The sequence below is a fragment of the Lissotriton helveticus genome, chromosome 11, assembly GCF_964261635.1.
Source record: "Lissotriton helveticus chromosome 11, aLisHel1.1, whole genome shotgun sequence".
NCBI classification, from domain to species: domain Eukaryota; kingdom Metazoa; phylum Chordata; class Amphibia; order Caudata; family Salamandridae; genus Lissotriton; species Lissotriton helveticus.
The window spans coordinates 1,063,644,932-1,063,670,582 of record NC_136072.1 but is presented as its reverse complement, the minus strand read 5'-3'; the positions used below and the strand labels follow the sequence as shown (position 1 = coordinate 1,063,670,582).

Here is a 25,651-nt window from a genome sequence, read left to right as displayed (position 1 = left end):
GCAACCTCTACTGCTTTGGGACGTTGAGTTCCGCTTATTGACATCTGCCAGGCAGCCACGTGGGCATCCCAGCACACCTTCACAAGACATTACTACCTGGATAGCCAAGTCCGGAGAGATGTTTTTTTTTTGGCTGTTCTGTTGGACTTTCTGGTGTGAACTTAGTTTTCATACCCACCTCAGGGGTCGGTATTGCTGGGGTATCTATTCTAAGTTAAGGAATCGTTAACCAATGATATCTTTCTGATGAACAAGTTACTTACCTTCGGTAACAATGTATCTGTAAGAGACATTCATTAGTTTTGCAGCGCGAGTCCTTTTCTGGATTCACATGCTGTGCATTATTCCGCCATCTATTGTTTTGGTCCGGAATTGTCTGGGTTTTTTTTAATTCTTGTTTTGGTCGCTGTTGACCACCATTTGGTATCAGGTACGTCCCCTGTGTGACATCAGACGGTATCCTGGAGGTAGACGTGCGTGGTAGCCTTCTTCAGATTAGTTTTTCCACCGTTTGGTCAGGAAGCTCCAAATATTTTTCGGATTTTACCCCAAAAACTTCACGAAATCGAAAAAAGGCTACAGCGAATCTCATCTTTCATCGACTCTGTAACCGGGGACAAGAGTAGACCTCTGGCGACGACACCACAGAGGACCTAGTCGGTCCACGAATGGCAAGGTAGGGGACATGGAAAATACCCCCTTCAAGTTTTGTCCCCAGTGGCACCACAAGTACGGTCAACGTGACACACACAACTTCTGCAACCTGTACCTGCCCAAGGATCATCAGGACAAGGACTGTGAGGCCTGTGTGGCGCTCCTGTCAAACACTCAGAAGCCGCTGAAACCAAAGAGAAGCCCACTACGCCACGATGTCACAGACCATGAAGGAAACATCCCTCAAAGACCTGGGTTTCTCCAGTGTCGAGAAAGAACGTGGAGTACCAGCAGAATCGACGCAAGAGGGATTGGACGTCGAAATTCTAGAAGGGGACTTGGAAAAAATCCACGTCCACAAGAAGATGAGCGGGAAAAAAACAGGAAAACTGATAAGGTAAGATACCATGTACATCCGTCGGAACCAAAGGGCCAAAAACATAAGGCACAATCCAAAGCAGCCCTGATGCCGAGCAAAAAGGTGATCAAGGGTCAGCCGCGATAAAAGTAACGCCTTTGAACCCAACCAAAGGTTACAAACGAGGGAAAATTGCCAAAGACACCGAAGCAAAGGGTCGAACACGAACCGGCAAAGAAAAGCATTAGGCCGTCAACACCGGACGTGGCCGCTAGTAAGAAGAGAAAATCTCCGACCTCCGATGCCAAGAGAGGTCTCGAGGTCGAAACGAAAAGGAAAAGACTTGAGGACGAAATGGTAACGCTCCTCCACAAGGAGTTTGAAGCGTTCCTGAGAGATTTTTGAATCCCTAAAGCTACAGTTGCCGAACCAGAAAACATCGACGCCGAAGAGGCGCAAGACGCAGAGGGAGAAGAAGGTATCTTCGACTCACCCACAACCTCGCGACGAAGAGCCTGAGGAATACGGGGAGCTACCGGATGAAGAGGAAATCTCCGAAAATGTTGAGGATTCATGGAACGACCTCGACACAGAGTCCCGAGGAGGAGGTATCCAGGTATCCATGTATCCATTAAAAGCATCACCACCAGACAACATAGCTTTCTACAATGGCTTAGTCAAAAGGGCAGCTGACCATTTCGGAGTCACCCTCTAGGAAGAAAAAGGAGACCCATGTTTTCTCCGGGAGACCCTAACCCCTGCCATCAAGGGGACTCAATAACTCCCAGTGCTTCCTAGCATAGTGGCTCAAAGCAAAGAAGCCTTCCAGGAACCAACCTCAAGCAAGGGTTTAACAGAGTAGAAATATAGGACTCCTCAGAAGACCCTAAGTATAATCAAGGAAACACAGTTTTAGATTCAATTATTGTCACCACAGCCAGATGAAAGGCTAATGCAGTCTCCAATACTGACCCTCCACCAGAAAAGTATAGTAAGAGAATGGACATAGTGGGAAGAAGAATGGAAAAGGAAGCTGCAACACAGTGGCGCTTCGCAAATTCCAACACCCTTCTAAATGGATACGGCCATCAACAATGGGATGAAGTAGAGGAGAGCCTCAATAAACTGCCTGAAGAGGACAAGAAAAGAGCAAGGTCTATTGTCCAGGAAGGTAAAACGTGGCCCTTAGATGCTGAAAGTCAGCCCTTGATGCTGCAGACCCTGCCAGTAGGCAAATGTGCACAGGCACTATCCTCAGAAGACCTGCCTGGCTCAGAATATCAGGATTCAAACAGGAGGTTCAAACCTCTATCATCAATAGACCATTCACTGGTGACACACCCTTTGGGAAAGAAGTGGATGAATCCCTTCAGCAGATTAAAAAGGACAAGGACAAGGACGAGGGTGATGGGTGCCCTACAGCAGAGAGGTTCCTTTAAAAAAGGTGGTTTCAACAACAGAAACATCACAGGAACATGTGCATTTGGTCAGGGACAGCAAATGTCACAGCAACTGCAAGGTCAAAGCCCTGGGCAACAATCAAGTCAACAGGGAAGGCTGGCAACAACAGCAGAAGCAGCCCTTTCGGGGCAGAGGCCAAACCCCCAGAGGAAGAAGAAATGGCTCTAACTGACTCACTCACAGAAAAGAACCCACACAAAACACCAGTGGGGGGAAGAATATCCTTTTACCTCAAACAGTGGAAAAATATCACAACGGACAATTGATTAGAAAATTGGGTAAATAAGGGTATTGCATAGAGCTTACAAAAACACCAGCTGCAAACCTACCAAACACAAGAACATTTATGAGATCAGAACTAACACAGCTCAGAGATCAAGGAACTATTGCAAAAACAAGCAATAGAAGTAGTACCAAAACAGGAATGTTTCAAAGGAACCTACTCCTCGTCCTTCCTAGTACCGAAACAGGACCTAACTCAAAGGCCAATCCTAGATCCAAGGTTCATAAACAGGTAGATACTAACACAACGCTTCAAAATGTGTTCTCTTCAAGAAATAATCACACAAATTGAGAAGGGACACTACATGGCAACAATAGACCTCAAGGACGCCTACTTGCATATCCCTATGAACAAAGGACACAAAGTACCTGCGGTTCCTACACAACGGAACACCTTATCAATTCAAAGTACTTCCTTTCGGGATAAAATCAGCTCCACGTGTCTTCACAAAGTGCCTAGCTACAGTGGCGGCACACCTAAAAAGGGAGGGAATCCACGTCCATCCCTACCTGGACAACTAGCTCATAAGGGCACACTCAAAGCAAACATGTCACAATCGTGTTCAAACAGCCATCCAAGCCCTACAGGAACTGGGTTTCTCACTAAACCACAAAATATCTTCAACAAAAAAACCAGAAAGGGAAAAAACCTTCATAGGAGCACGATTAAACTCAAGGAGTGCGAGAGCGCACCCCACGCAAAAAAAGGATACAGGCTATCCATCAAGAAGCGACTCTACCTGAGGTGACACAGTGAGTCATGAAACTGATGGGCATGATGGCATCATGCATCCCACTTATCCCTCACGCCCGCTTGCACATGCGCCCATTCCAGGAATGGCTTACCAACAGCTGGTCTCAAGCCACAGGGAGTTAGGAGGATCTAGTGATTGTTACACAAAAGGTGCAAGCAGAGATACAATGGTGGAAATCCAACAACATAGCACAGCGCAGACCTTTCAGAACCCAACTCCATCTATGACCATCACAATGGACGCATACCTCAACGGTTGGGGAGCGCATTACAACCAGCTCACCCTACATGGTCAATGGAACTAACAAGATTCCATAAAACACATCAACTTCCTGGCGATGAAAACTGTCTTTCTTGCACCGAAAGCATTCCAGAGGCACATCCAGGGGAAGACTATCCTAATCCAAACAGACAGTACAACAACAATGTTCTATCTGAACAAGCAGGGAGGTACAAAGTCATTGAGCGAATTTGCACAAGAAATAAGGAAATGGGCAGTAGCTCAAAGAATCAACCTATAAACAGTACGTCTACCAGGAGTAGACAACATTACAGCGGACCTGCTGAGCAGACAGAACTGCTCCCACAAATGGGAGTTGAAGCAGAAAATAGTACAATACTTCTTCAACCTCTGGGGAACACCAGTAATAGACCTGTTTGCAACAGTGCAGAACAAGAAATGCCAACTCTTTGCCTCAAGGTTTCCACACCACTTGTCAAAGGGGAGTGCACTTTCACTCAACTGGTCAGGCATTTGCTTACACCTTTCCACCAATACCCCTGATGCAAAGAGTGTTAGAAAAAGCAAATCGACCAGGAACAAACATGATCCTCATTGCCCCTCAATGGCCAAGGCAAACATGGTATTCAACCCTGCTGCAGCTATCCAAGGAGAAAATGATCAAAATCAAAGCATCAACACATAAGAAACAGTCATTACATACCTAACTGACATTTTGGATAACAACATCAACTACTCATGCATAAAGGTGCATCTTGCTGCCATAGTAGCATACACAAGAGGGAAACCATGCAAAAGTTTCTTCACAAGACCTGTAATTAAAAGGTTTTCAGAAAGATCAAAAATAATTACCCCACCTAGAGCAATTTGGAGCCTAAATACAGTACTTGCTCAACTAATGGCAAAACCTTTGAGGCCATGCAGACAGGAGACCTCAAGCACATTATTCTAAAGGGAATTTTTCTTATCAGTATTACTTTACTACGGAGAGTAAGTGAGCTACAGGCTTTAACAATACAAGAACCATACTTTCAAATCCACATGGATTAAAGTAATCTTAAAAACAATCCCACATTTATTACTAAAGGTGGTATCAAAATATCACTTAAATCAAAATATTGTCCTACCAGTTTTCTCCCAAAAGCAAAAGGAGAAAGAAGCCTCCATACCCTACATGCGTAAGGGGGGTGTTTCTGTATTCTGCAAAAGACACAACAAATGCGCAAAACAAAACAGTTGTTTGTCGCCTACGCACATACCAACATAGAATCACTGGTCACAAAGGCTACAATTGCATGATGGATAGTACAAACCATCCAATCATGTTATGCCTATGCCAGAAAGAACTAACAATGCGACTAACAGCTCACTCCACTAGAAAGAAGGGAGCAGCCCTAGCTTTCATGGCCAATGTACCCATTGACACTATTTCTGCAGCCGCAACATGAGCATCACTACACACTTTTACAAAACATTACTGTGTGGACATACAAATGAGTACGGAAGCTCAAATTGGACAGAAGGTGCTTTAACACCTTTTTGCAAGGTCTTCTTCTCTCCACAGCCTCCCAAGCACGGGAGAAACCGCTATGTAATCTAATGCAAGCATGTGAATCCAGTAAAAGGATTAACGCTGCAAAACGAAATGCTTACTTGCCAGTAGGAGTAGTTTTGCGGCTTGAAGAACTTTCTGTGTTAACTTGCGACCCACCCGGCCTCCCCTACAGGGAAAACAAACAAGTGGGGAAGCAAATGATTACATCAGTTATTTAATGACGATCTCTATTCAGTCGTCTTGATTGACTTTTGACATGTTTAAATACTTGTGAATAGCATTGTTAACATGCGTTGTACATACATATGTTCGAATGTTCCTCACCCATTGCTGTATCTACCCTATCCTTATGTGAAGTTACGATACCTACAGGAGTCTTGCACGCAGCTTGCATAATTATGTAACAAATGTTTTGCTTCCCCAATACTGTATCCCTCTTACCCAAAATTGTGAAGCGCTCTGATACCCGTAAGGGTCGCGTGCGCTTTATAAAAAACTTTATAAATAAATAAATCTCGAGGACTACAAAATATAAATATGAACGGAAAAAAGAATCCAAAGATGGCTACCACGCACGTCGACCTCCAGGGTACCATCTGACGTCACAGAGGGGACCTACCTGGCACCAAATGGTGGTCGGCAGCGACCAAAACAAGAAGAAAAAAATACAATTCCAAACCCAACCACTAGATGGCGGAATAATGCACAGCATGTGAATCCAGAAAATTATTCAAGCTGCAAAGCTACTCCTACTGGTAAGTAACCATTTTGTTAAAGATTCCTTACTGCCCCACCCATCCTCCCCGTTCTGCGAACTGACTTATAGGGATTGGGACTCCCTTCTACGGCCCTAGTTTTGTACACCAGTGGTCAGTGTCTTGCATGGCTCTGCCCTTCAAGCGTGGAAAGTCCTGTCAGAACGGACGTCAGCGCGCAAGGGCGGCGTCTAAGTCGACACTGCAACGTCATCCCGGCAACCACAACGCCAACAACCGACATAGCGTTGGCCGACTCCACTTACCAACACGTAAAATTACTGCTTCAGAAAAATTCTACAGAGCCTGTTTGAAGCCTGTGGGTAATTCTAAGGTAAGGAATCTAGAACTAATGTATGTCTCTTACAGATACATAGTTACCGAATGTAAGTAACCTGTTCATCTGCCAAAAAAGTTTGTTTGGGTGCACAAAGATGTCAAAGAGGGATGTTTCTCAACAGCTTATGTCCACGTTGGTTGAATTCCCAAACAGTGAAAAGGGTTCATCTGAACTGAGCTTTTGCTCTTTCAGGAGTTTAACTTCTCAAAGAGTTGGCGATGAAATTAAACAAAGTGCATGGAATTATGTGATAATGTTTTTTTTCTATTGTGCAGCGTTGGACATGGAAATTAAAATGCAGTGTGCATGTTGTCTGTAACTTGGGTACCAGAGCATGTTTTTCTTTCAGATCCGCAATAACAAGAAGACCACCATCTTAGCAAAAGAAGTAAATTCCAAAAAAAAGCTTTTCTTAATTTATAGGCCAAACACAGGGAAACAACTTAAATTGGAGACCTATACAGATTTGAAGAAGAGATACAAGAAGGTAAACTATCTGGCTGAGTCTTCTTTCAAATGACTGATAGAACTCTTGATGTTTTCATATTTGTAATCAGTTACATACAATTTCAGTTTTTCCCAACTAGTTTTGTTATGGTGTCAGAGTTTTGTGTTTGAAGAAATCTTTCTGTTTAATTGGACATTTACATCCTTGGTAAAGTAAATACCTGTATATATGAAATTGTGGGATTAAGTCATTAGGTGAAGGAAGGAAATGTGGTATATTATGTAGTGTGGTTGTATGACCTCACCATGTATTTTTTTTATAAACAATTTTGATTGGATTTTTCATTACATTTTACATGGTTGCAGTCTTAACAATTGGCACGGTTAATATAATTGTATGTTACATGTCTGCTGGTCTGTTAAGGGTGTGACAGTGTACTTGAGTAGCAGGTTTGTCTATTGTTGACCCTGCTATGGCCGTGCAGTGTTGTGGTGTCTTAATATAGCTGCAATAGGAGCAATTTATCTTGAGCGGTATCCGGTCCTTGGAACTAGCCGCATGGACTACTAACATGGGGTGGGCTAGGTGGGGCAGGACAAAATAGAACCTCTTCATCTGTGGGCCTCGAGAGATGGAAGTATTAAGTTGGGTGTATTTGTAAGGGGAGCGATAGGGGAGTGGGGCTCTCCTTAAGTGTGGCTCAGACGAGTTTGGGTGCTGTGCCCAGGTCTCTTAATTTCGTGGGGCTACTGTCAGATCATGCACTGTCGTGATACCTGGGGGTACCTGTGTCGCCGTGTCGCCACTACTGGTATTTGGGGGGCAGGGGGAGGGTGTTCTCGGCTTGCGTATCTCAACTTGGGACTTTAGTTGCAATTGTCTGTGGTGGCGTTTGCTGGGTGCTTACTGTGGTGGTGAAACTGGTGCAGTACTGTAGCCCACTCTGTGGAAATGTGTTTCCTGCATACACCTTTTACCTCCTCCTGCCTGATTGTTCCCTCCTCTGCCGAGCCCCATTTAATAATTGCTTCTGTCCAGGCTGATAAATGGGGGTCCATCTGGGGCTCCCCAGTACATTGCAATCCCTCTCTTCGCCAGTAGAAGGGCCAGGGAGGCAAAGCGCGTCTGAACTTTAAGGGTCTTTCGTCTGAGGAATATCCCAGTCCCACTGGCCTCCCAGTTGTGAATGTCAGTGAGCCCGGTTAGTTCCTGCAGTGTCCCATGTATTGTACTGAATTAGGACTGTATTGTGGGTCAGAGCCAAAACGTGTTTAAATGTTGCATCCAGGGTTTGACATCTTGGGCATAGGAATCGTGTCTGGGTAGAACCGTTGGAGTTGCGCTGGCGTAAGGTAGGCACGATGTAGTTTGGAGAACTGTATATTTTTAATTCGGCGTTGCGGGACACTTTCTTTGGGTATTCTAGGGCTTGTTCCCATTCCTTATCGTGTAGTGGGCGCCCTATCTCCTCCTCCCACCCAAGTGTAGTGGTGGTGAGATCCCGGATTGCTTTCTAAATTGTCATCCCGTGCCCATATGGAGTATTGTGTGAAGTACCGGGTGTGTTGCGGGTACCCCCTTCTGAGAGGTCCCAGAAGCAGCTGCTACTTAAGATTGTCTGTGGAGCAGGAATTGTCTCCGCGCGGGACCGGTCTCTTCTGAGAACTGGTCGAACAGGAGTAGTTGGCCCTCCTTGAACAGGGATCCCATCTCTAGGACCGAGTGGTTCGTCCAAATTTGCATTGTTCGAGAGGAATAGTATCTTCCATTTCTGGGTAGCGGTAATAGGGTGGTATACAAGGGGGTCCCACCGGACATGCAGTGAACACGTAGCATGCATGCACGTGCTACCATCACCTGTATAGGATATATAGACTCTGGACGAGTGCCGGGGAGGCGCAGGCGGCAAATAGCTTGCACCCTCATGGATCCTATCTCCAAGCCGGTCTCCTCCAGATGTCGCCCCGCTGTCCATCGGAACAGCCACTGGAGTTGCGCCGCAAAAAAGTAGGCCTCGAAGAATTGCGCCCCCAGTCGTCCTCTGTCTGTCGGGAATGCAGCTTTCAGAGGGCCACTCTCTAGCGTCCGTTTCCCCATATGAGGAAGCTTACTAAGGCGCCCAGTCCGTGAAAAAATGACGTGGGGGGGAATGACAGGGATATTGGCAAAGTCAATTGCGGCCCTAAGATCATCTTCGCCAAGGCTATTCTGCCTGTTGGGGCTAGGGGCAGAGTCTTCCAAAAGTTTGCTCTGGCTCCCACTAGGACTGTACAATGATTACCCTCAAATAAGTCGGCGTGAGAGTGATAGTTCGATGCCAGGGTATCGTGGGGCTCAGGCAATACTAGAGTGTCTGACTCCTCTCTTGCAGGGGAAGGTCTGGGCTCAGGGGGTATATTGTGGATTTTGCCCAGTTAACCTTTAGCCCTGCTGCATCCGTAAAGTCCGAAAGTGTGTTCTATATGGGGCTGAAATCCGCTGCGATATCTCGTACATGCAGTAGCATGTCATCCGCGTACATGGACACAATATGCACAGTACCAGCTACTGGGATGCCCTAAGCTTCTCCATCTTGGCGTAACCATATCACAAGAGGATCCATCGCCATGGCGAACAATAGGAGGGATTGGGGGCACCCCTGCTGGATGCCTCTCTCTATCTTGAGGGGCGGTGAGATGTATTTACCCAGTCATACCCTGGACTTGAGATTCATGTATAATAGCTTCACTTGTACTCTGAAGGTGGGTCCCAGCCCTATCCGTTTCAGTGTCTCAAAGAGGTTTTGCCAGGGCAGGGTGTCAAATGCCTTTTCCAGGACCAGGCAAGAGGTCCTGGGGTAGCGGCTCGGGCCCGATCCTATACATGAAAAGGCCTGCAGATGTTTTGCGATGTATTCCTGCCCGGTACAAACCTGTGTTGATCCGGGTGTATTAGCGGCCGGAGCATTGAGCTCTGCTAGAATCTTGACTAGAATCTTGCAATCAGTGGACAGTAGCGTTATTGGCCTATATGAGGTCAGCTTTGTCGGGTCTCGTTTGGGCATCAGGATCGAGACTATGAGAGATTCCTGCTGCAAGCCAGGTAGTTCCTCCTCCTCTAGCTCTGCCTCATACGTGTCCGCAAGTATCTGAAAGAGATATTCGCTATGGATTCCTTACCTTAGAATTACTCCCAGGCGTAAGACTGGATTCTGACAATTTTTTTTCAGCAGTACCCCTGCTTGTCAGTCGACTCAGCATTCGTCGTTGGCATCGTGATCGTCAGAATGAAGTCGCGGTATCTACTTGAACGCCGCCCCGCTGACATCCATTCTTTCTTTTTCCACGCCAGCCCGCACAGATCCGGAGAAAGCAGTACCGCAAGTCACTTTTTGGCTGTCTTTTTGTCGACATTATTTTAGAATCGTTCGACTCCTGGTGTACAGATATGTCACATCGGCGGACCGGCTTCAAGTCTTGTGGCTCCTGTCACAAGCTGATGTCGGTGACGGACCGGCATCTAGTGTGCCTAGGTGTCTAGAGCTCAACCACAACCCGAAGTCCTGCTCCGACTGTCGGGCCATGGCCCGAAGTCTTTGCGGGAGCAGTCCTGAAAGCTTCTGTAGGCCAGGCAGTCAGCTCTGTGCCGCTCGAGGTCTGGGTTGAGAGGGAGGCCGTAGGACCAGTCGTGGAGCCATCAGCACCACTTCGCGTCAAAGTCTTCATCTTCGGATAAGTTGAAGCTCCAAAAAGAAGGTGAAGAAGCACCGTCGCTCTGCGCGCTCTCCCCGTCTGTCGACCGATGGGATGCGGCAGGTAGTTGTTCGGCACCACCCACTCTGATCTTCCCTCCCTTCCCGGTAACCCGGAGCAACCCCTGCCTAACTTCGTAGTTTTTAACAAGCCTTCCACTCCATATTTGGGCAGCCCAACTCCTCTGGCGTGCCTTCGGGCCCTGTGGACTCGACTGGGGGTTCTAGGCCTTCGATGCCAGAGGCTTCCCCCGGCATCGCAGGGATCCTGGATCTGGATCGGCGCCGGTCGACCTTACGATATCTCCTCCGTCGCTGAATCCATTGGCGACACCTCTGCCCCTTCCGACACCGGTTGGGTCCCCAACAGACGTCGACCCCGGCCTCTCCATCGACATGGACACAGAGCCTTACTGGCGTCTGCACCAGTGCCGACCGGTACTTTTGTATCTCTGGTTTTCCCTGGTGTTCCCAATCGCCCTGAGTGGCCACCAGAGGACGGTGAGGAAGACTGGGAAGGGTCTGTGGACCTACTGGCAGACCAGTTTGACTGGAGAGAGGAGATGGACATTTCTCCAGACCTTGGCATGCTTTCCCCCCCTACCGTGGCTACGGAGGAGGGAGTCTCTTACGCTGTGGTGTTGTGTAGGGCGGCTGAGGCCTTGAACCTTGAGCTTCCTACGGTGGCGGTCAGGACTAACCTCCTGACAGAGGTGCTTCAGCCGGCTTTGGCCTCTTCAGAGCCCCTGCTGCCGTTCTGCCTGATGCCACCACCTGACCCCGGGCGACCCTGTTTTCCTCTCCCAAAACACTAACCCCGAGAGCTTGGTGGTCCAAGTCTCAACTTCCAAGGGTGCATTCCCTACTGCTCCACCTGATAGGGAAGAAGCTGGATCACCTTGGGAAGATGTTTTCTTCTGCCAGCTTAGGACTGCGGTTGGTGAACACTGCATGTCTCTTGGGCCGTTACACCCATTTTGTGTGTGACACGGTCGCACAGGTGCTGCCACAGTGCCTGGAGGAGGCCCGGACCTTGCAGTTGCTGAGGGTAGAGCTGCAGCGAAGTTCACCATACGATGTGGGCTGGACACCTCTGGCTCGCAAGGTAGGATGATTTCAACATCGGTAGCCCTGAGACGTTATGCCTGGCTAAGGTCCCTGGCTTTTTGGGTGATGTCCAATCAACTCTTTTGGACATGCCCTTTGATGGCAGTCGCTTTTTGGCAACAAAGCAGACAACACGCTCGAGCGCTTTAAGGATTCCAGGGCTACAGCCAGGTTCTTGGGCCTTGCTACCACCACTCGCCTCGTGCAGTCTGCTTTTTGCCCCTTTTGTGGCAACGGAAGGGGTGCCCCGCCACATTCCGCCTAGAGCCATAGGCCTGCGCAAGCTGTCCAGCCTCTATGCGGCCCGGGATGTGGGACACAGCGTCGTGGGTCTGGGGTCAAGCTGGTGGGCCATTCCACTAGCGTCCCCTCTACAGCAGCCTCTAATCCAGGGTTCTTCAATCTGTAGGGCGCGCCCCCCCAGGGGGGCGCGACACCATCTCGGGGGGGGGGGGGGGGCGCACTCCACACTGAAATCTCACCTTTGTTTACCGTCTAACGTTGCAAGTACGTTAGCTTCCGGTATTTCTTCCTCTGTATCAAATGGGGCTTCTGGATTGGGAAACAGCAGCCAACCAGCACATTGGAACGTCACCACTGACATTCCACCAATGAGGGGGACAGCATTATAGATGCAGGAAATGCCGAGAAATTTTGCGTGCATAAAACCCCTGCATATATTACTACATTTTGGTAGTGGTGCTTCGTCACTCCTGCCGTTTGCTTCTTGCTTGCTGACTTTTCTTCTTTAATTGCTGGCATTTGCCTGCCGCCTCGCTGTGAAAGATCTCGCCTAGGAACACTGTAAATCACAAACAGGTACGTTCAAGCTAACAGACAGTCATTTCCAGGGCGTCTGCTTGCCTAAAAGAAATCTGTTCACTTTCAGTTTCACAGAACAGAAGACTTACTCCCACTGCAGCTGAGACCTTTCAGGGAGAGTATAGCTAATACAATTTACTTTATTGAAAACCTCATCTGTGACTGCAGGGTGGCTGGAAAGCTCCTTGGTCCTCGGTGGGAGCCCCTTGGAGAGGTGTGCAGAAGCAGCTACTGACTACTTTCTTCTTCTATCCCCACTATTCCCAGTAGGTTCACAGCACATCAAAGTAACACTTTGTTTATCGTTTAGAAGTTTTTTTTTAATTCTGAAAATATGTTTTTAAGATGCCGTGGTAAGTTCTATGTACACCTGTGTTTAATCCTGGTATTCCCAGATTTGTGTGTGTTGCTTTCTTTTCTTCTTGGCTTACCATGGTGTTGTTGTGCAATAAATACTTTTAAACTTAAAATGACTACATTTTATTGTGATAAACTGTCAACACAGATATTTTCGCTTTCAAACAGTGGTCATGTATCTGCTTAGGTTCGGATTTCCGACTGCTTGATGGCTTTCCTGAGGAATTTAATAATCCAGTTCTTTAAATTTCCTTTAATGTTGTCCCAATTTGTTGCTTGCCTTGATAGCTGCAAGCATCATGGCTGCCCTACAGCTTCATATTCTTTTTTCCCTCAATCTGCATGAGTCCATATCAGCCCTGAAGACCTCCATTGCATTACTCCCTGGTAGTTATTGATCTCTTGGTGGTCCTCTATTAAGTCATTAGTCGTAGAAGTTAATTGGACATCACAATAATATACAATAGAAGCACAACTGAAAATAGCTCTCAGATGGGGCACAGTACAAAGGGGAACTCTTACAGCTCCTGAGCTGTGTGCGGAGAGCCGAGGACTACTCTCGGGTGATGTAGGCTGTTAAAGACAAGGGCTGCACTCCTGGAGTTGTGTGCACAGAGCTGGTTGCGACCTGTTGAGGCCAGGTGCTGCACTCCTGGAATCATGTGTTGAGAACCTAGGGCAGCTCCTTAAGCTCTTGCGTGATGCAGAATGTTGAGGACAGCTGCTGCACTCCTCAAGTTGTGTGTACAGAGCTGGGTCAGGCTGTTGAGGACAGCTGCTGCACTATACTTCATGTCTTGTCTTTCCATACTTACATTTTTTATACAACCAGGCAGTGTGAAGACGACTACTGCAGCTGCTTCCTGACTTGCTAGAAATTTGTGCACATTTTTATCTTGGAAAATTATTTTGAATTGAACTGTGTAATAAACCTCTGTCATTTAATCACACCCATTCACAAATCTGCAGTTTGTTAAACAATCTTACAGTGTTTAACATCATTTGCCGGATATGGCCTGGGATATGTGGATGGCAGTTGATTATGTAGTGTACCAGGTTTAAGAAATGTTTGTTACCTGGTGGGGGGCCCGACATCTAAAAAAATTCAGCTGGGGTGGCTCAACCTAAAAAAGTTTGAAGGACCTCTGCTCTAAACCCTCCTAGTCCGACTTTTCAGGGCCACCAGTTGCCAGTGGGCGGCAGGATTCGCCATCACCTCCCCCACTGGCTCAACATCACGTCGGACAGGTGGGTTTTGCAGATAGTCCAAAGGGGCTACTTTCTCCCCTTCGAGACTACCTATCCCTTCATGCCACCTGTCTTTCACCGCATGTCAGAGGATCACTTGGCCCTTCTCCGTCAGGAAGTTACAGCTCTTTTGGCCAAGGGAGCCATTGAGCAAGTCCCTGTGCCAAAAGTAGGTCTTGGTTGTTATTCCCACTACATCCTGGTACCCAAAAAGGACAAAGGCATGAGTCCTATCTTGGATCTCAGCAACGTCAACCGTTTCCTCAGAAAGGAGAAGTTCAAAATGTTGACACTGGCTCAGGTCTGGTCTGCCCTCGACCCTGGAGACTGGATGGTAGCGTTGTACTTGCAGGACGCCTATTTTCACATCCACATCCTGCCTGCCCACCACTGTTACCTACGGTTCATGGTAGACCACAAGCATTTTCAGTTCACCGTGCTCCCCTTTGGCCTTACCAGCGCCACTCGGGTGTTAACGAAAGGGATGACGGTGGTCACAGCTCATCTAAGCAGATCAGGGGATCCAGTCTTCCCCCATCTCGACGACTGGCTGTTGAAGGGGAGTTCACCCCAGGCTGTCGTCTCCCATCTCCAGACTACGGTGGACCTCCTGCATTCGTTGGGGTTCACTATTAACGTACCGAAGTCACACCTGATTGCCTCTCAGACTCTCCTTTTCATCGGGGCAGTTCTGGATACATAGCAGTTTTGGGCCTCTCCTTCCAAACAGTAAATGTCTAGTATTTGTAAAGCGCAAACAATTACCCAAAGGTGTCAAGGCGCTGGGGACCGCCGGGAAGATTAAGCGAGCTATTGCCCAGAGTCACATGGTGCTGGGCAGACCCCTGCCGCCGGAGCAGGGGATCAAACCGTGATCTCCAGTGTGAGAAGTTGGCCTGGTATATGATGTTCACTATTCTAGTGAACACCTTGCACCAGTCCAAACAACCCTTATGGTGATGGTTGTAAGTCAACCTTATAGACAAGCTATCCTAGTGGTAGCGTGGACAAAACAGTCTTAGGCTAAAAGACTCTTGAGGGCGTGTAAAGCCAGCTGTTTTACCATATGTAACCCCTTGAATATCAAATGAAAAGACACCACACAGGATATATATAAAATATATGTATTTATTTACTAACACACTTCTCTGAACTCTTTATGAGAACAGAGGCAAAAGCACATAACAAGATACTTAGTTGGAATAGTGGTATAAGTACCATTCACCAGGAAAGGCCTAGAGAATCGCTGGGGCTACACTAACTGAACCTTAGGTTAGGAGTAGGAGGCCCCCAGGTGGCGCGTGCAGTGTATTTACACACACACGTGAGTCAATGCAAAGTCAATGGGGACTTAGAAGTTAACCTAGACACTTGGATAGTCAACACCCTTGGGAGCACCAAAGTACTCGCGTTATCTCCCCCGCGGACGGCGGGTGCATAGGTGTCAAGATGTGTCGGGTTTCGTTGTTGAAGCCTATGGAGACCTGGAGAAAGATGCTGCAAGCGACCAGGAGCAAGATGTCCGGGTGGATCGAGGATGAAGAGGACCTGACAGCAGAGGGGACAGAGTCTGGGTCACTAGCCATTGACCGGGTGGAACCAGGAAGGAACCAGACGACATCGAGGAGCATTCAGGTGCTGTCGTGAAGCTAGTCTCTTCAGCCACGCGGACCAGGAGGCGTCGAGGACAACCAGGTGCTGGAGGCGAGCTGTCCCACGAAGGTTCTCGCAGATGGAGGGGTCGACTGCCGGATTGGAGTCAACAAGCCTTGGCAAAGGCAACCCACGCAGGATTCAAAGAAGGCTTCTGGTGCCGGCCAGCAAGGTCTGAGGTGCCTCACCTTTGCAGGGAGGCAAGGGCCAGTCTGGAGCAACCAGACCAGCGAGTTGATTCAAAAGGATTGTCGATACAGAGGCTACTAGCCAACGGGCCAGCAACCGGACAACGCGTCGAGCAGAACACAAGCAGAAGGGACCCACGCAGAACTCGTGGAGGGCTGATCTTCGGTGAAGGTGGAGCTCGGATTCGGGGCTTCTCAATCCCCAGTGCACAGTCGTGAAGAGAGGGTCAGAGGGGTCTGGAAGTCTGGGTCTTGTCAGGCTCTGTGCTCGGGTTCCGGCGGGAACGTCGACGAAGCAAGCCGTTGATTTGCTGGATGGTGCCTGGTTGCCCAGGGTGGTCACTCCTTGGCCACAAGGAAGATTCTTCAGCTTCAGCAGAACGTCGAAGGTCCAGAGTTTCGTTTCAAGTTTCAGTTCAGGATCAAATCTAAAGTCTCAGGACTCAGCTCCTACCTTTATACTACTAAAAGGGGCTGTATTACTTTCTAGGTCCCTCCTGTGGGTGGTACCAGGAAGGGGGGGGTTACACCCCCTTTCCTTTGTCCAGTTTCGCGCCAGAGCTGGGGCTGGAGTGCCCCAGCAACCGGTTTGAGCTGGGGTATGCATGGAACACCTAGTGTGCCCCAGGCAGTGTATCAATCTATTCAGCCCTCCCTGTCCCAATACACAAAGTCCTGTCTGGGGTGGTGCTCGCACCTCTCCAGGCAGTAAACCTATTGTCCAAACCTCCGTGACTGGAAGGACTCCCAGCAGCAGGAGGTCAGACTTGTGTCTGTGGCAGCAGCGTCCATTTTGTGACACTGGGGCTCTGGTTAACTTTAACCGGGATAGTCAGCACTAACATGTCTTCTCCCTTTAGAAGGGTGGAATGCTACCCCCGTCGCCAGAATTGGCGAGGGGGTAGTAAATTGGCGAGGGGGTAGTATTCCAAAGCGTATGACACCTTACACGACATGTTTTGATAAAGCCAAACCAGAGTTAGCGTTTAACCGTGAGGTTCATAATGCACTTGAGTATATGGTATGGCAATATCATAGAACAGCTATAAGGACATGGTTCCGAAAGCTGCAGACACGCTCAGCTCATGCTAGAGCACCATCTCACACATAACCAAGCACTCTGCCTCCAGGATTGTTAAGGCCTGCCATAGGAGTGACTTATAGGTTACTGTGTGTCTATATATAAGGGTAGATATAGGAATACTATACCTAAGCAAGGGGTGATTACACGACCTTGCCCCAGCTGAGTGATCAGCCAGTTGTCAGTTTGAGTGGCAAACCAGGGGTGGCATAATGCATGCTGCAGCCCCTGGTAGGCCTTGGTTACACCTATGCCCTGGGCACCTATGGTGCACTTGTACAGGGGCTGATAAGGTGAACCAATTCCCAATTGTGGATGTACCTAGAGTACATGGTTGAAATTTAAAGAGTGCATCTGGGCTGTGGGTCTGATTAGCAGGCCCTCACCCACATCTAAGTCGAAAACCAGTAAAGCAAAGCAAAAAGTGGGGGTGACCATAGGAAGCAGACCCTACTCTCCTACACCCAGCATCCAGTGTCAGTCGCCCTGGCCGCTGCTGGACATTCGGACTATAATTCCGATCTTTCTGCCCTTGTCCAGGGTTTCCGTCAGGAAGACCTTGAGGCTGCTGGGACTCATGGCTTCCTGCATCCTGCTGACCACCCATATCTGAAAGAAACAGGTTAGTGTTAGATTCCTTACCTTCGAATATCCCCAGGCGTCAGACTGGATCCGGAAAGTTTTGCGTAGCAGTACCCCTGCGCGTCGGGAGGCATCGTCTGTGGCTCCGCGTCCGTCGTGGTTGCCGGGATGACGTCGGAGTACTTAGTCGCCGCCCTCGCGAGCTAACGTCAGTTCTTCTTTTTTCCGTGCCAGCAAGCGCAGATCTGGGAAGAGCAGTACTCCTAGTCACTTTTTTAATAACTTTTTTGATCTATTTTGGATCTTCTCGAATCATTTATCGACTCAGTGCCGGTAGGGATGCCCGGGTTCAAGCCCTGCGACGACTGTAGCTGACTGATGTCGGTTACCGACCCCCACCGTTGGTGCCTTTATTGCCTCGGGCCGAACATGATGACAAGTCGTGCCCCGAATGCCGGGCCTTGACGTCGAAAGCTAGGCGTGAGCGCTCCCATAAGCGACTCAAGATCCGGCAGCCGGCCCCGCACCGCCCGAGGTCCCGGTCCAGGAGGAGGTCGAGGGACCGGTAGTGGGGCCACAGTCATCACAGCTCAGCGAGTCGACACCACTCGTCGGGCTCAAAGTCCTCGGGTAAGTCGAGGCACAAGAAGTCGAGGAAGCGACATCGCCCACGCGGCTCTGCCGAAGCCGCAAGCACCGCGTCTAGCTCGACACCCTCCAGTCCATGGGCTGAACGCGATGCGGAGGAGATCAGCGTCTTCCTCGCGGCCATGAGGTCGCGCTTCCCTCTTTCTGGTCCTGCCGAGGTGCCTTCAGGCCCCGCGGACCCGTCTGGGAGCCCAAGCGGGCCGGCGGCTTCGGCCCCTTCCCCGTCTGGTGCTTCGGCCCCGGCGACGACTTGAGTCCCGACGCCGCAGGGTTCCTCAGGATCGAGGCTTGGATCTATAATGACGCCGGTCGACCTTATGACCCCCTCCGGCGGCGTCACCAAGGGTGTCGCCCCCGGCGCCTTCCTCGGGCGGTGTCCCCGATCCCCACCCCGGTCAGGATTCGGCATTGGACCGGCACCGTTTTTCGACGCAAATCTGTGAGCCCTTCACCGATGACCCGGCTCCATCATTTCTTCCTGACCTTCAGGAGATGGATGACGAGGGGGATTGGGAGGGGTCTGAGGACCCTCTGGCCCTGCAGTGGTAGTTGTCAGGACTGGGCGGGCGATCGTGGGGAGGCCAGTGGTCTGAACACTTCGCCCGACACTGGTTTTGTCTCCCCTCCTACCGTGGCAACGTGGTGTTGACTCGGGCAGCCAGGGCCTTGGCTCTTGAGCTCCCAGTCACGGCCGTGAGGACTAACCTCCGCACTGAGCTACTCAAACCGCAGGCAAGCCTCTCCTGCCGTTCAACGAGGCCCTCACTGACGTTCTGTTGGACACCTGGTCCAAGCCCTCCACAGGCCTCCCTGTGGATCGGAACGCGGCCTGACGCCGGCTCCGGGCGACCCCAGTTTCCTGTCCGTTCACCTCACCCCTGAGAGCCTGGTGATCCAGGCCTCGACTTCCCAGACCGCATTCCCAACCGCCCCTCTGGATTGGCAATCCAAAAGGTATGACCAGTTCGGTAAGAAGATATTCTCCTCACCGAGTTTGGCGTTGCAGTCTGTCAACACCGCCTGCCTTTTGGGCTGTTACTCTCACTCTTTGTGGGATACGGTTGCAGAAGTGCTGCCGCAGTGCCCGACGGAGGTCCAGGCAAAACTAACCCTTGCCCTCGCGGAGGAAAGGGATGCAGCACGATATTCCATTCGGTATGGACTGGATACCACGGACTCGCTAGGCAGGGCGATTGCAACGACGGTGGCGGTTCTCCGCCACGCCTGGCTGAGGTCCGCCAACTTTTCGGGCGATGTCCAAGCATCCCTTATGGACATTACCTTTGATGGATGTCGCCTCTTTGGCGACAAGGCGGACAGCGCGCTGGAACGTTTTAAGGACTCCAGAGCTACGGCCAAGTCCTTGGTGTAAGAGAGTAGGGTCTGCAATCCTATGATCACCCAGTTGATCACCCAGATTTTTGCTTTTTGCTTCACTGGTTTACGACTTTCCCTGGCTGTGGGCTTGCTAATCAGACCCACAGCCTAGCTGTTCTCTCTTCCAAATTGTACCCAGGTACTGAATTGGCACTGGGCCTTCTCCAAGTCCCTGTACCCAGGGCAGAGGTGCACCCAGAAGTCTCCCAGGGGCTGCAGCATGTATTATGGCACCCCTGGGCTGACTAACTAAAACCGACACAACTGGCTGCTTGACAGCTGGGGCAAGGTGGTGTACACACCCTTTGCTTTAGATATAGTATTCCTATATCTAACCCTAACATGGACACATATATTCCTATCAGTCACTCCTATGGCAGGCCTTATCAATCCTGAAGGCAGAGTGCTTGGAATAATGTGAGATGGTGCTCTGGCATGAGCTGAGCCCGTTTGCAGCTTGCGGAACCAAGTCCTAATAGCTGTTCCATGATAACGCATACCATATACTCTTAAGTGCATTATAATCCTCGCGGTTATATGCCAACTCTGGTATCGCTTTATCAAAACATGTCGAGTAAGGTGTCATACGAATTGGAATACTAACCCCTCGCCAATTCTGGCGACCGGGTTAGCATTCCACCCTTCTAGAGGGACACGACATGTATGTAGCTTTAACCCCGGTTAAAGTTAACTCAAGCCTCAGCTCCACAAAATGGATGCTGCCACCGAGACACAAGTCTGCCCTCCTGCTGCTGGATGTCCTTCCAGCAACGGAGGCCTGGACAAAGGGTTTCCTGTCAGGGGCGGTGCCAGCACCATCCCAGACAGGATTTTGTGTATCCCAGGTAGGCAGGGCTTTAGAGGAAGGTGACTGCAAGTGGCACCCCGGTGCTCACTATGCATAGGCCGGCTTGAACCAGTTCCAGGGGCACTCCAGCCCCTGATCTGGGGAAAAGCCCGGCAAAGGAGAGGGGTGTAACCACCCCCCTCCTAGTCCCACCCATAGGGCAGGACTTAGTCGCGTGCCAGCCCCCTTTCCCAGGATAAAGGTAGGAGCAGGCCCCCTTCCAAATTAGATCATCTTTGAATCCTGAACCGACTTTCCACGAAAGGAACTCAAGACTCTTCTCAAGATTTCTCCCTTGGGACTAAGGAGTAGTCACCCTGCAGCAGCAGGCACCATCCAAGCATCGCGGTCTGCTGAAAGTCTCTCCTCCGGATCAAGACTGCCCAGCTCGACGAGAACCGGCTTCCCTGGCACCTCTGACCTCTACCTGCATCTTCAGCCCAGCTGAGACCCGTGGGTGTGACGAGACCTCGAGGGACCGGCCCTCTTCAAGACTGCTCGACGCTTGCCCAGCACGACTCCCGAGTGACCCTCGACCAAGTGCTTTGGGGTAAGAGAAGCCCCAACCCTGAGCAGCTCCCGCACCGAAGTTCAGCCCCCTTGCATCCACGAGATCTGCGTGGGGCCCTTCTGCTCTTTGCTGCTCACCGCGTTGTCCAGGTCACTTGCCCGTTGGCTAGTGGCCCCCTGACGACGAACTTCGACGACAAACACCGCTGGTCTGGTTGCTCCAGACTGGCCCTTGCTCCCCTCCAACAGAGGAGCACCCCGGACCCTCCTGGTCCACTCCAGACGCCATTTTAAGTCCACCGCGTGGGCTTGCATTTGCCAAGACTTGTTGCCCCAATCCTGGGTCCAGCGACGTCGACAGCAGATATCTTCGTGGGACAGCTCGCACCTCCATCCTGGTCGCCGACAACGCCTCCTGGTCCGAGAGACTGCAGAGCCCAGCAGCGCCCACTCACCTGGTCGAGGTGACTTCGCCCGGTGCCACTCTGGTGCCCACCTAAATCACTGGCTAGTGATTCAGAACTTGGTCCCCTCTGCTTACAGGTCTTCCTCTTTCCCGATCCAGGCTTGGATCCCCACGAACTTCTTCACTGGTTGCCTGCCAGCAACTTCTTCCTTCAGGCTCCTGGTTCATCAACGAAGAAATCCGACGACATTTGAACCCTATGCAGCCGCAGCCCCTGGTCTAGGTAAACCGAGTACTCCGGTGCTCCAGCGTAGACCAACTCTCTAAGTGTCTAGATCCACTTTCGTTTTTGACCTACCTAGTCGGGTTCGCCCGAAAACACTAACTTTGCTTTTACTAGCCTCCATAGACTTTTTCCCGCCTTACGCGTGAGAGTTCCCACTCTGCACATGACGTCCCTAGGTCTCCTGCTTGTAATCTAAAGGTTCAGTAGTCCAGTCCTAGCGATCCTAAAGCCTATGAGAATAGTTACTTACCTGCTAGTATTTCGCATTCCACTTGTATAGTATATGGTTTTTCGTGCCCCTCGGGCATTTGTGTAAATTGTGCGACTTTAAGTATTTCTTTAAGAGTTTTGTTGTGTGCTTAGCTCCCTGTCTCATAAAGAGCCAGGGTAGTCTTGTTATAAATAAATATACTTTATTTTTCATAACAACTTGTGTGGTGTCCTTTCACTTGGTGTTCAAGGGGTAAATGTGATGGTAAAACAGCTGGCTTAACACGCCCTCTAGAGTTTAGCCTAAAGACTGCACGTGTCCATGCTACTAGGATAGCTGGTCTATCAGGTTGACTTACAACCAGACATCAATAAGGGTTGTTTGGACTGATACATAGTGTTCACTAGAATAGTGAGCACTGCATATCAGGCCAACTTCTCACATTGGTGAGCAGCGGTTGGGATTTGAGCTTGCTGTTGTTTTACCACACGTATCCTAAGAATATCATTTGAAAGATCACATAAGTACTAAGGTATATATAACTTAGCTTAGAATACTCTGAGTTCTACTGAACCAGCTGTTGTAGCTCCTAGGGCTTAGCACACCCTAAACTACAACTCTTAGCAAGGGATCAGTAGGCAAACAAATAGTGTAGGTAAGTGCACCACTTACACCTCACTAGAAAAGCATGTCTACCCATGGAGAGTCTTCAGAGACTCCCCTAGTGGCTAATGACCCTCCACAGGTCATCTCAAGATATACAGCTCTCAATTTCCAGGAGTTGAGACACTTGTGTACCTCCAGGAAATTGAAACAGGGGTCTAACCCCACCACTCCCTTTCTGTTAGGTCTCTTAGAGACATATGATGCTAGGAAAGCCTCTCATACAGATGGGAGTATGCCAGCCTTAGAGGGTGCCCTTGGTGATCCAGACCTCCTTGACACTGAAAATGCAGTTGAGGAGGCGGAAGAAGAGGACCTCTCTGGGGATGAGGCAGACAAGAGGTCTGAGTTAGTCAGCAGACTTACTAGGGCCAACTTAGACCTATTTAGGGAAGGAGCTGGGGGACCCCCAGTGCTGACCCTAATGAGGCCTAACCTTGGAGTTAGAAGAGATAGTTCTCATTCTAGGGACTCCAATAGATCTCTGCACTCTAATGCCTCTTCTCAGAGGAGAAGGAATTCTCCCCAGAGGAGATTGACTTCCCCTCAGAGAAGAGAGCATGAAGCAAGGATGAAACAGGCTAATCTGAGGATTGAAAGGGAAGAACTTGCCCTGGCCAAAGAGAAGCTTGCCTTTGCTAGAGAGCAGCAGATGAGTGGGGTAGTCCCCACTGGTGGCAGCAATCTCCCACGAGATAAAGAAAGGAGTTTAGATACTAAACACCTGAGTAAGATAGTGCCCCCCTTTAAACAAGGGGATGACATGCACAAATGGATGGCTGCTTTGGAGAGGGCCTGCACTGTCCAGTGCATCCCCCAAAGTCAGTGGGCAGCTATACTGTGGCTCTCCTTTGAAGGCAAAGGTAGAGATAAGCTCCTCACTACTAGAGTTGAGGATGCTAACAATTACCATGTCCTGAAGAATACACTGGTTGATGGGTTTGGCTTAACCACTGAGCAGTACAGGTTGCTGTTCAGGGATACCCAGAAAATTCAGTCTCAGGATTGGTCTGACTTTGTGGATTGTGCCACTGTGAGAAGTTGGCCTGATGTGCAGTGTTCACTATTCTAGTGATCACTATATATCAGTCCAAACAACCCTTATTGATGATTGGTTGTAAGTCAACCTTATAGACCAGCTATCCTAGTAGCATGGATACGAGCAGTCTAAGGCTAAGACTCTAGAGGGCGTGTTAAGCCAGCTGTTTTACCATCACATTACCCCTTGAACACCCAGTGAAAGGACACCACACAAGTGTTATGAAAATAAACAGTGTATTTATTAGAATCACAACAGCTCTGTACTCTTTATGAGGACAGGGTGCTAAGCACACAACAAAACACTTATGAAAATACTTAAGTTAGCACGTTATACACAAATGCCCGAGGGGCACGAAAAACCATATACTCTAAAAGTGGAATGCGAATTACTAGCAGGTAAGTAACGATTCTCAGAGGCTTTGGAATCGCTAGGACTTGACTAGGGAATCGTTAGATTACTTCTAGGAGACCTAGGGGACTCGGGTGCAGAGTGTGCACTCTCACGCGGGATGCGGGACAAAGTCTATGGAAGCTAGTAAAGGCAAAGTTAGTGTTCACGGGCGAACCCGACCTGGTAGGGAGAAAACGACAGTGGATCCTGACCCTTGGGTAGTGAGGCTATGCTGGGACACCGAAGTGCCGAAGTTACCTAGCCCAGGGGCTGCAGCTGCATAGGTCTGAAAAGACGTCGGGAATCTCGTTGCCGGACCAGGAGCCTGGAAGAAGGAAGTTGCTGGCAGGCGACCAGTGAAGGAAAGTTCGATGGATCCAAGCCTGGATCAAGGAAGAAGGAAACCTGAAAGCAGAGGGGACCAAGTTCTTGAATCACTAGCCAGTGATTAAGTGGGCACCAGGATGGCACCGGGCGAAGTCACCGCAGTCAGGTGAGTGGGCGCTGCTGGGCTCTGCAGTCTCTCGGACCAGGAGGCGTTGTCGGCGACCAGGATGGAGGTGCGAGCTGTCCCACGAAGGTTCTTGCTGTCGACGTCGCTGGACCCAGGATTGGGCAACAAGTCTTGGCAAATGCAAGGCCCACGCGGTGGACCTAAAATGGCGTCTTAACCGGACCAGGAGGGTCCAGGGTACTTCTCCGATGGAGGGAAGCAAGGGCCAGTCTGGAGCAACCAGACCAGCAGCAGTGTTGTCGTCGGGCGTCGTTCGGAAGGCCACAAGCCAGCGGGCTAGTAGCCAAACAACGCGATGAGCAGCAAAAAGCAGAAGGGCCCCACGCCGATCGTGGAGATGCTGGGGGGCTGCTCTTCGGTGCTGGAGCTGCTCAGGGTGGGGGCTTCTCGGACCCCAAAGCACTCACCAGGAAATTACTCGGTGGGCTTGCTGTGCAGAAGTCGTGCAGTCTTGGCGATGGCCGGTCCCTCGAGGTCTCGTCACACCCACGGTTCTCAGCTGTGCTGTAGAGGTGGGTAGAGGTCAGAGGTGCCAGGGAAGCCGGGTCTCGTCGAGCTGGGCAGTTGGATTCCGGAGGAAGGACGTGCAGCAGACCGCAGTGTTCTTAGATGGTGCCTGCGGATGCAGGGTGACTACTCCTTAGCCACAAGGGAGAATCTTGAGGAAGAAATCGTGAAGTCCTTTCGGGGAAAGTGGTATCTTGATTCCAAAGATGATCTGTTTTGGAAGGGGGCCAGTCTCTACCTTTATCTTGGAAAAGGGGGCTGGCACGCGACTAAGTCCTGCCCTAGGGGTGGGACCAGGAGGGGGGTGGTTACACCCACTTCCTTGGCGGGCTTTTCCCCAGCACAGGGTCTGGAGTGTCCCTGGAACTGGTTTAAGCCAGCCTATGCACAGTGAGCACCGGGGTGCCACGTGCAGTCACCTTCCTCTGAAGCCCTGCCTACCTACAATACACAAAACCCTGTCTGGGACGGTGCTGGCACCGCCCCTGGCAGGAAACCCTTTGTCCTTATCTCCTGCTCTGGGAGGACTCCCAGCAGCAGGAGGGCAGACTTGTGTCTCGGTGGCAGCATCCATTTTGTGGATGCTAAGGCTCTGTCTGACTTTAACCGGGGTTAGGGGTTACATACATGTCGT

General features: G+C 50.0%; 1 protein-coding gene across 6 annotated transcripts in view; it reads left to right on the top strand.

Moving 5' to 3' along the window:
• SBNO1 (strawberry notch homolog 1) overlaps nt 1-25,651 on the top strand; it is a 1,344,504-nt gene that overhangs the window by 1,151,522 nt on the left and 167,331 nt on the right. For all 6 annotated transcript variants that reach the window (XM_078667602.1, XM_078667600.1, XM_078667599.1 and 3 more), the window contains one exon: nt 6,750-6,887. In XM_078667602.1, coding sequence (XP_078523728.1) covers nt 6,750-6,887 — 138 coding nt within the window. The remainder of the gene's footprint in view (nt 1-6,749; nt 6,888-25,651) is intronic.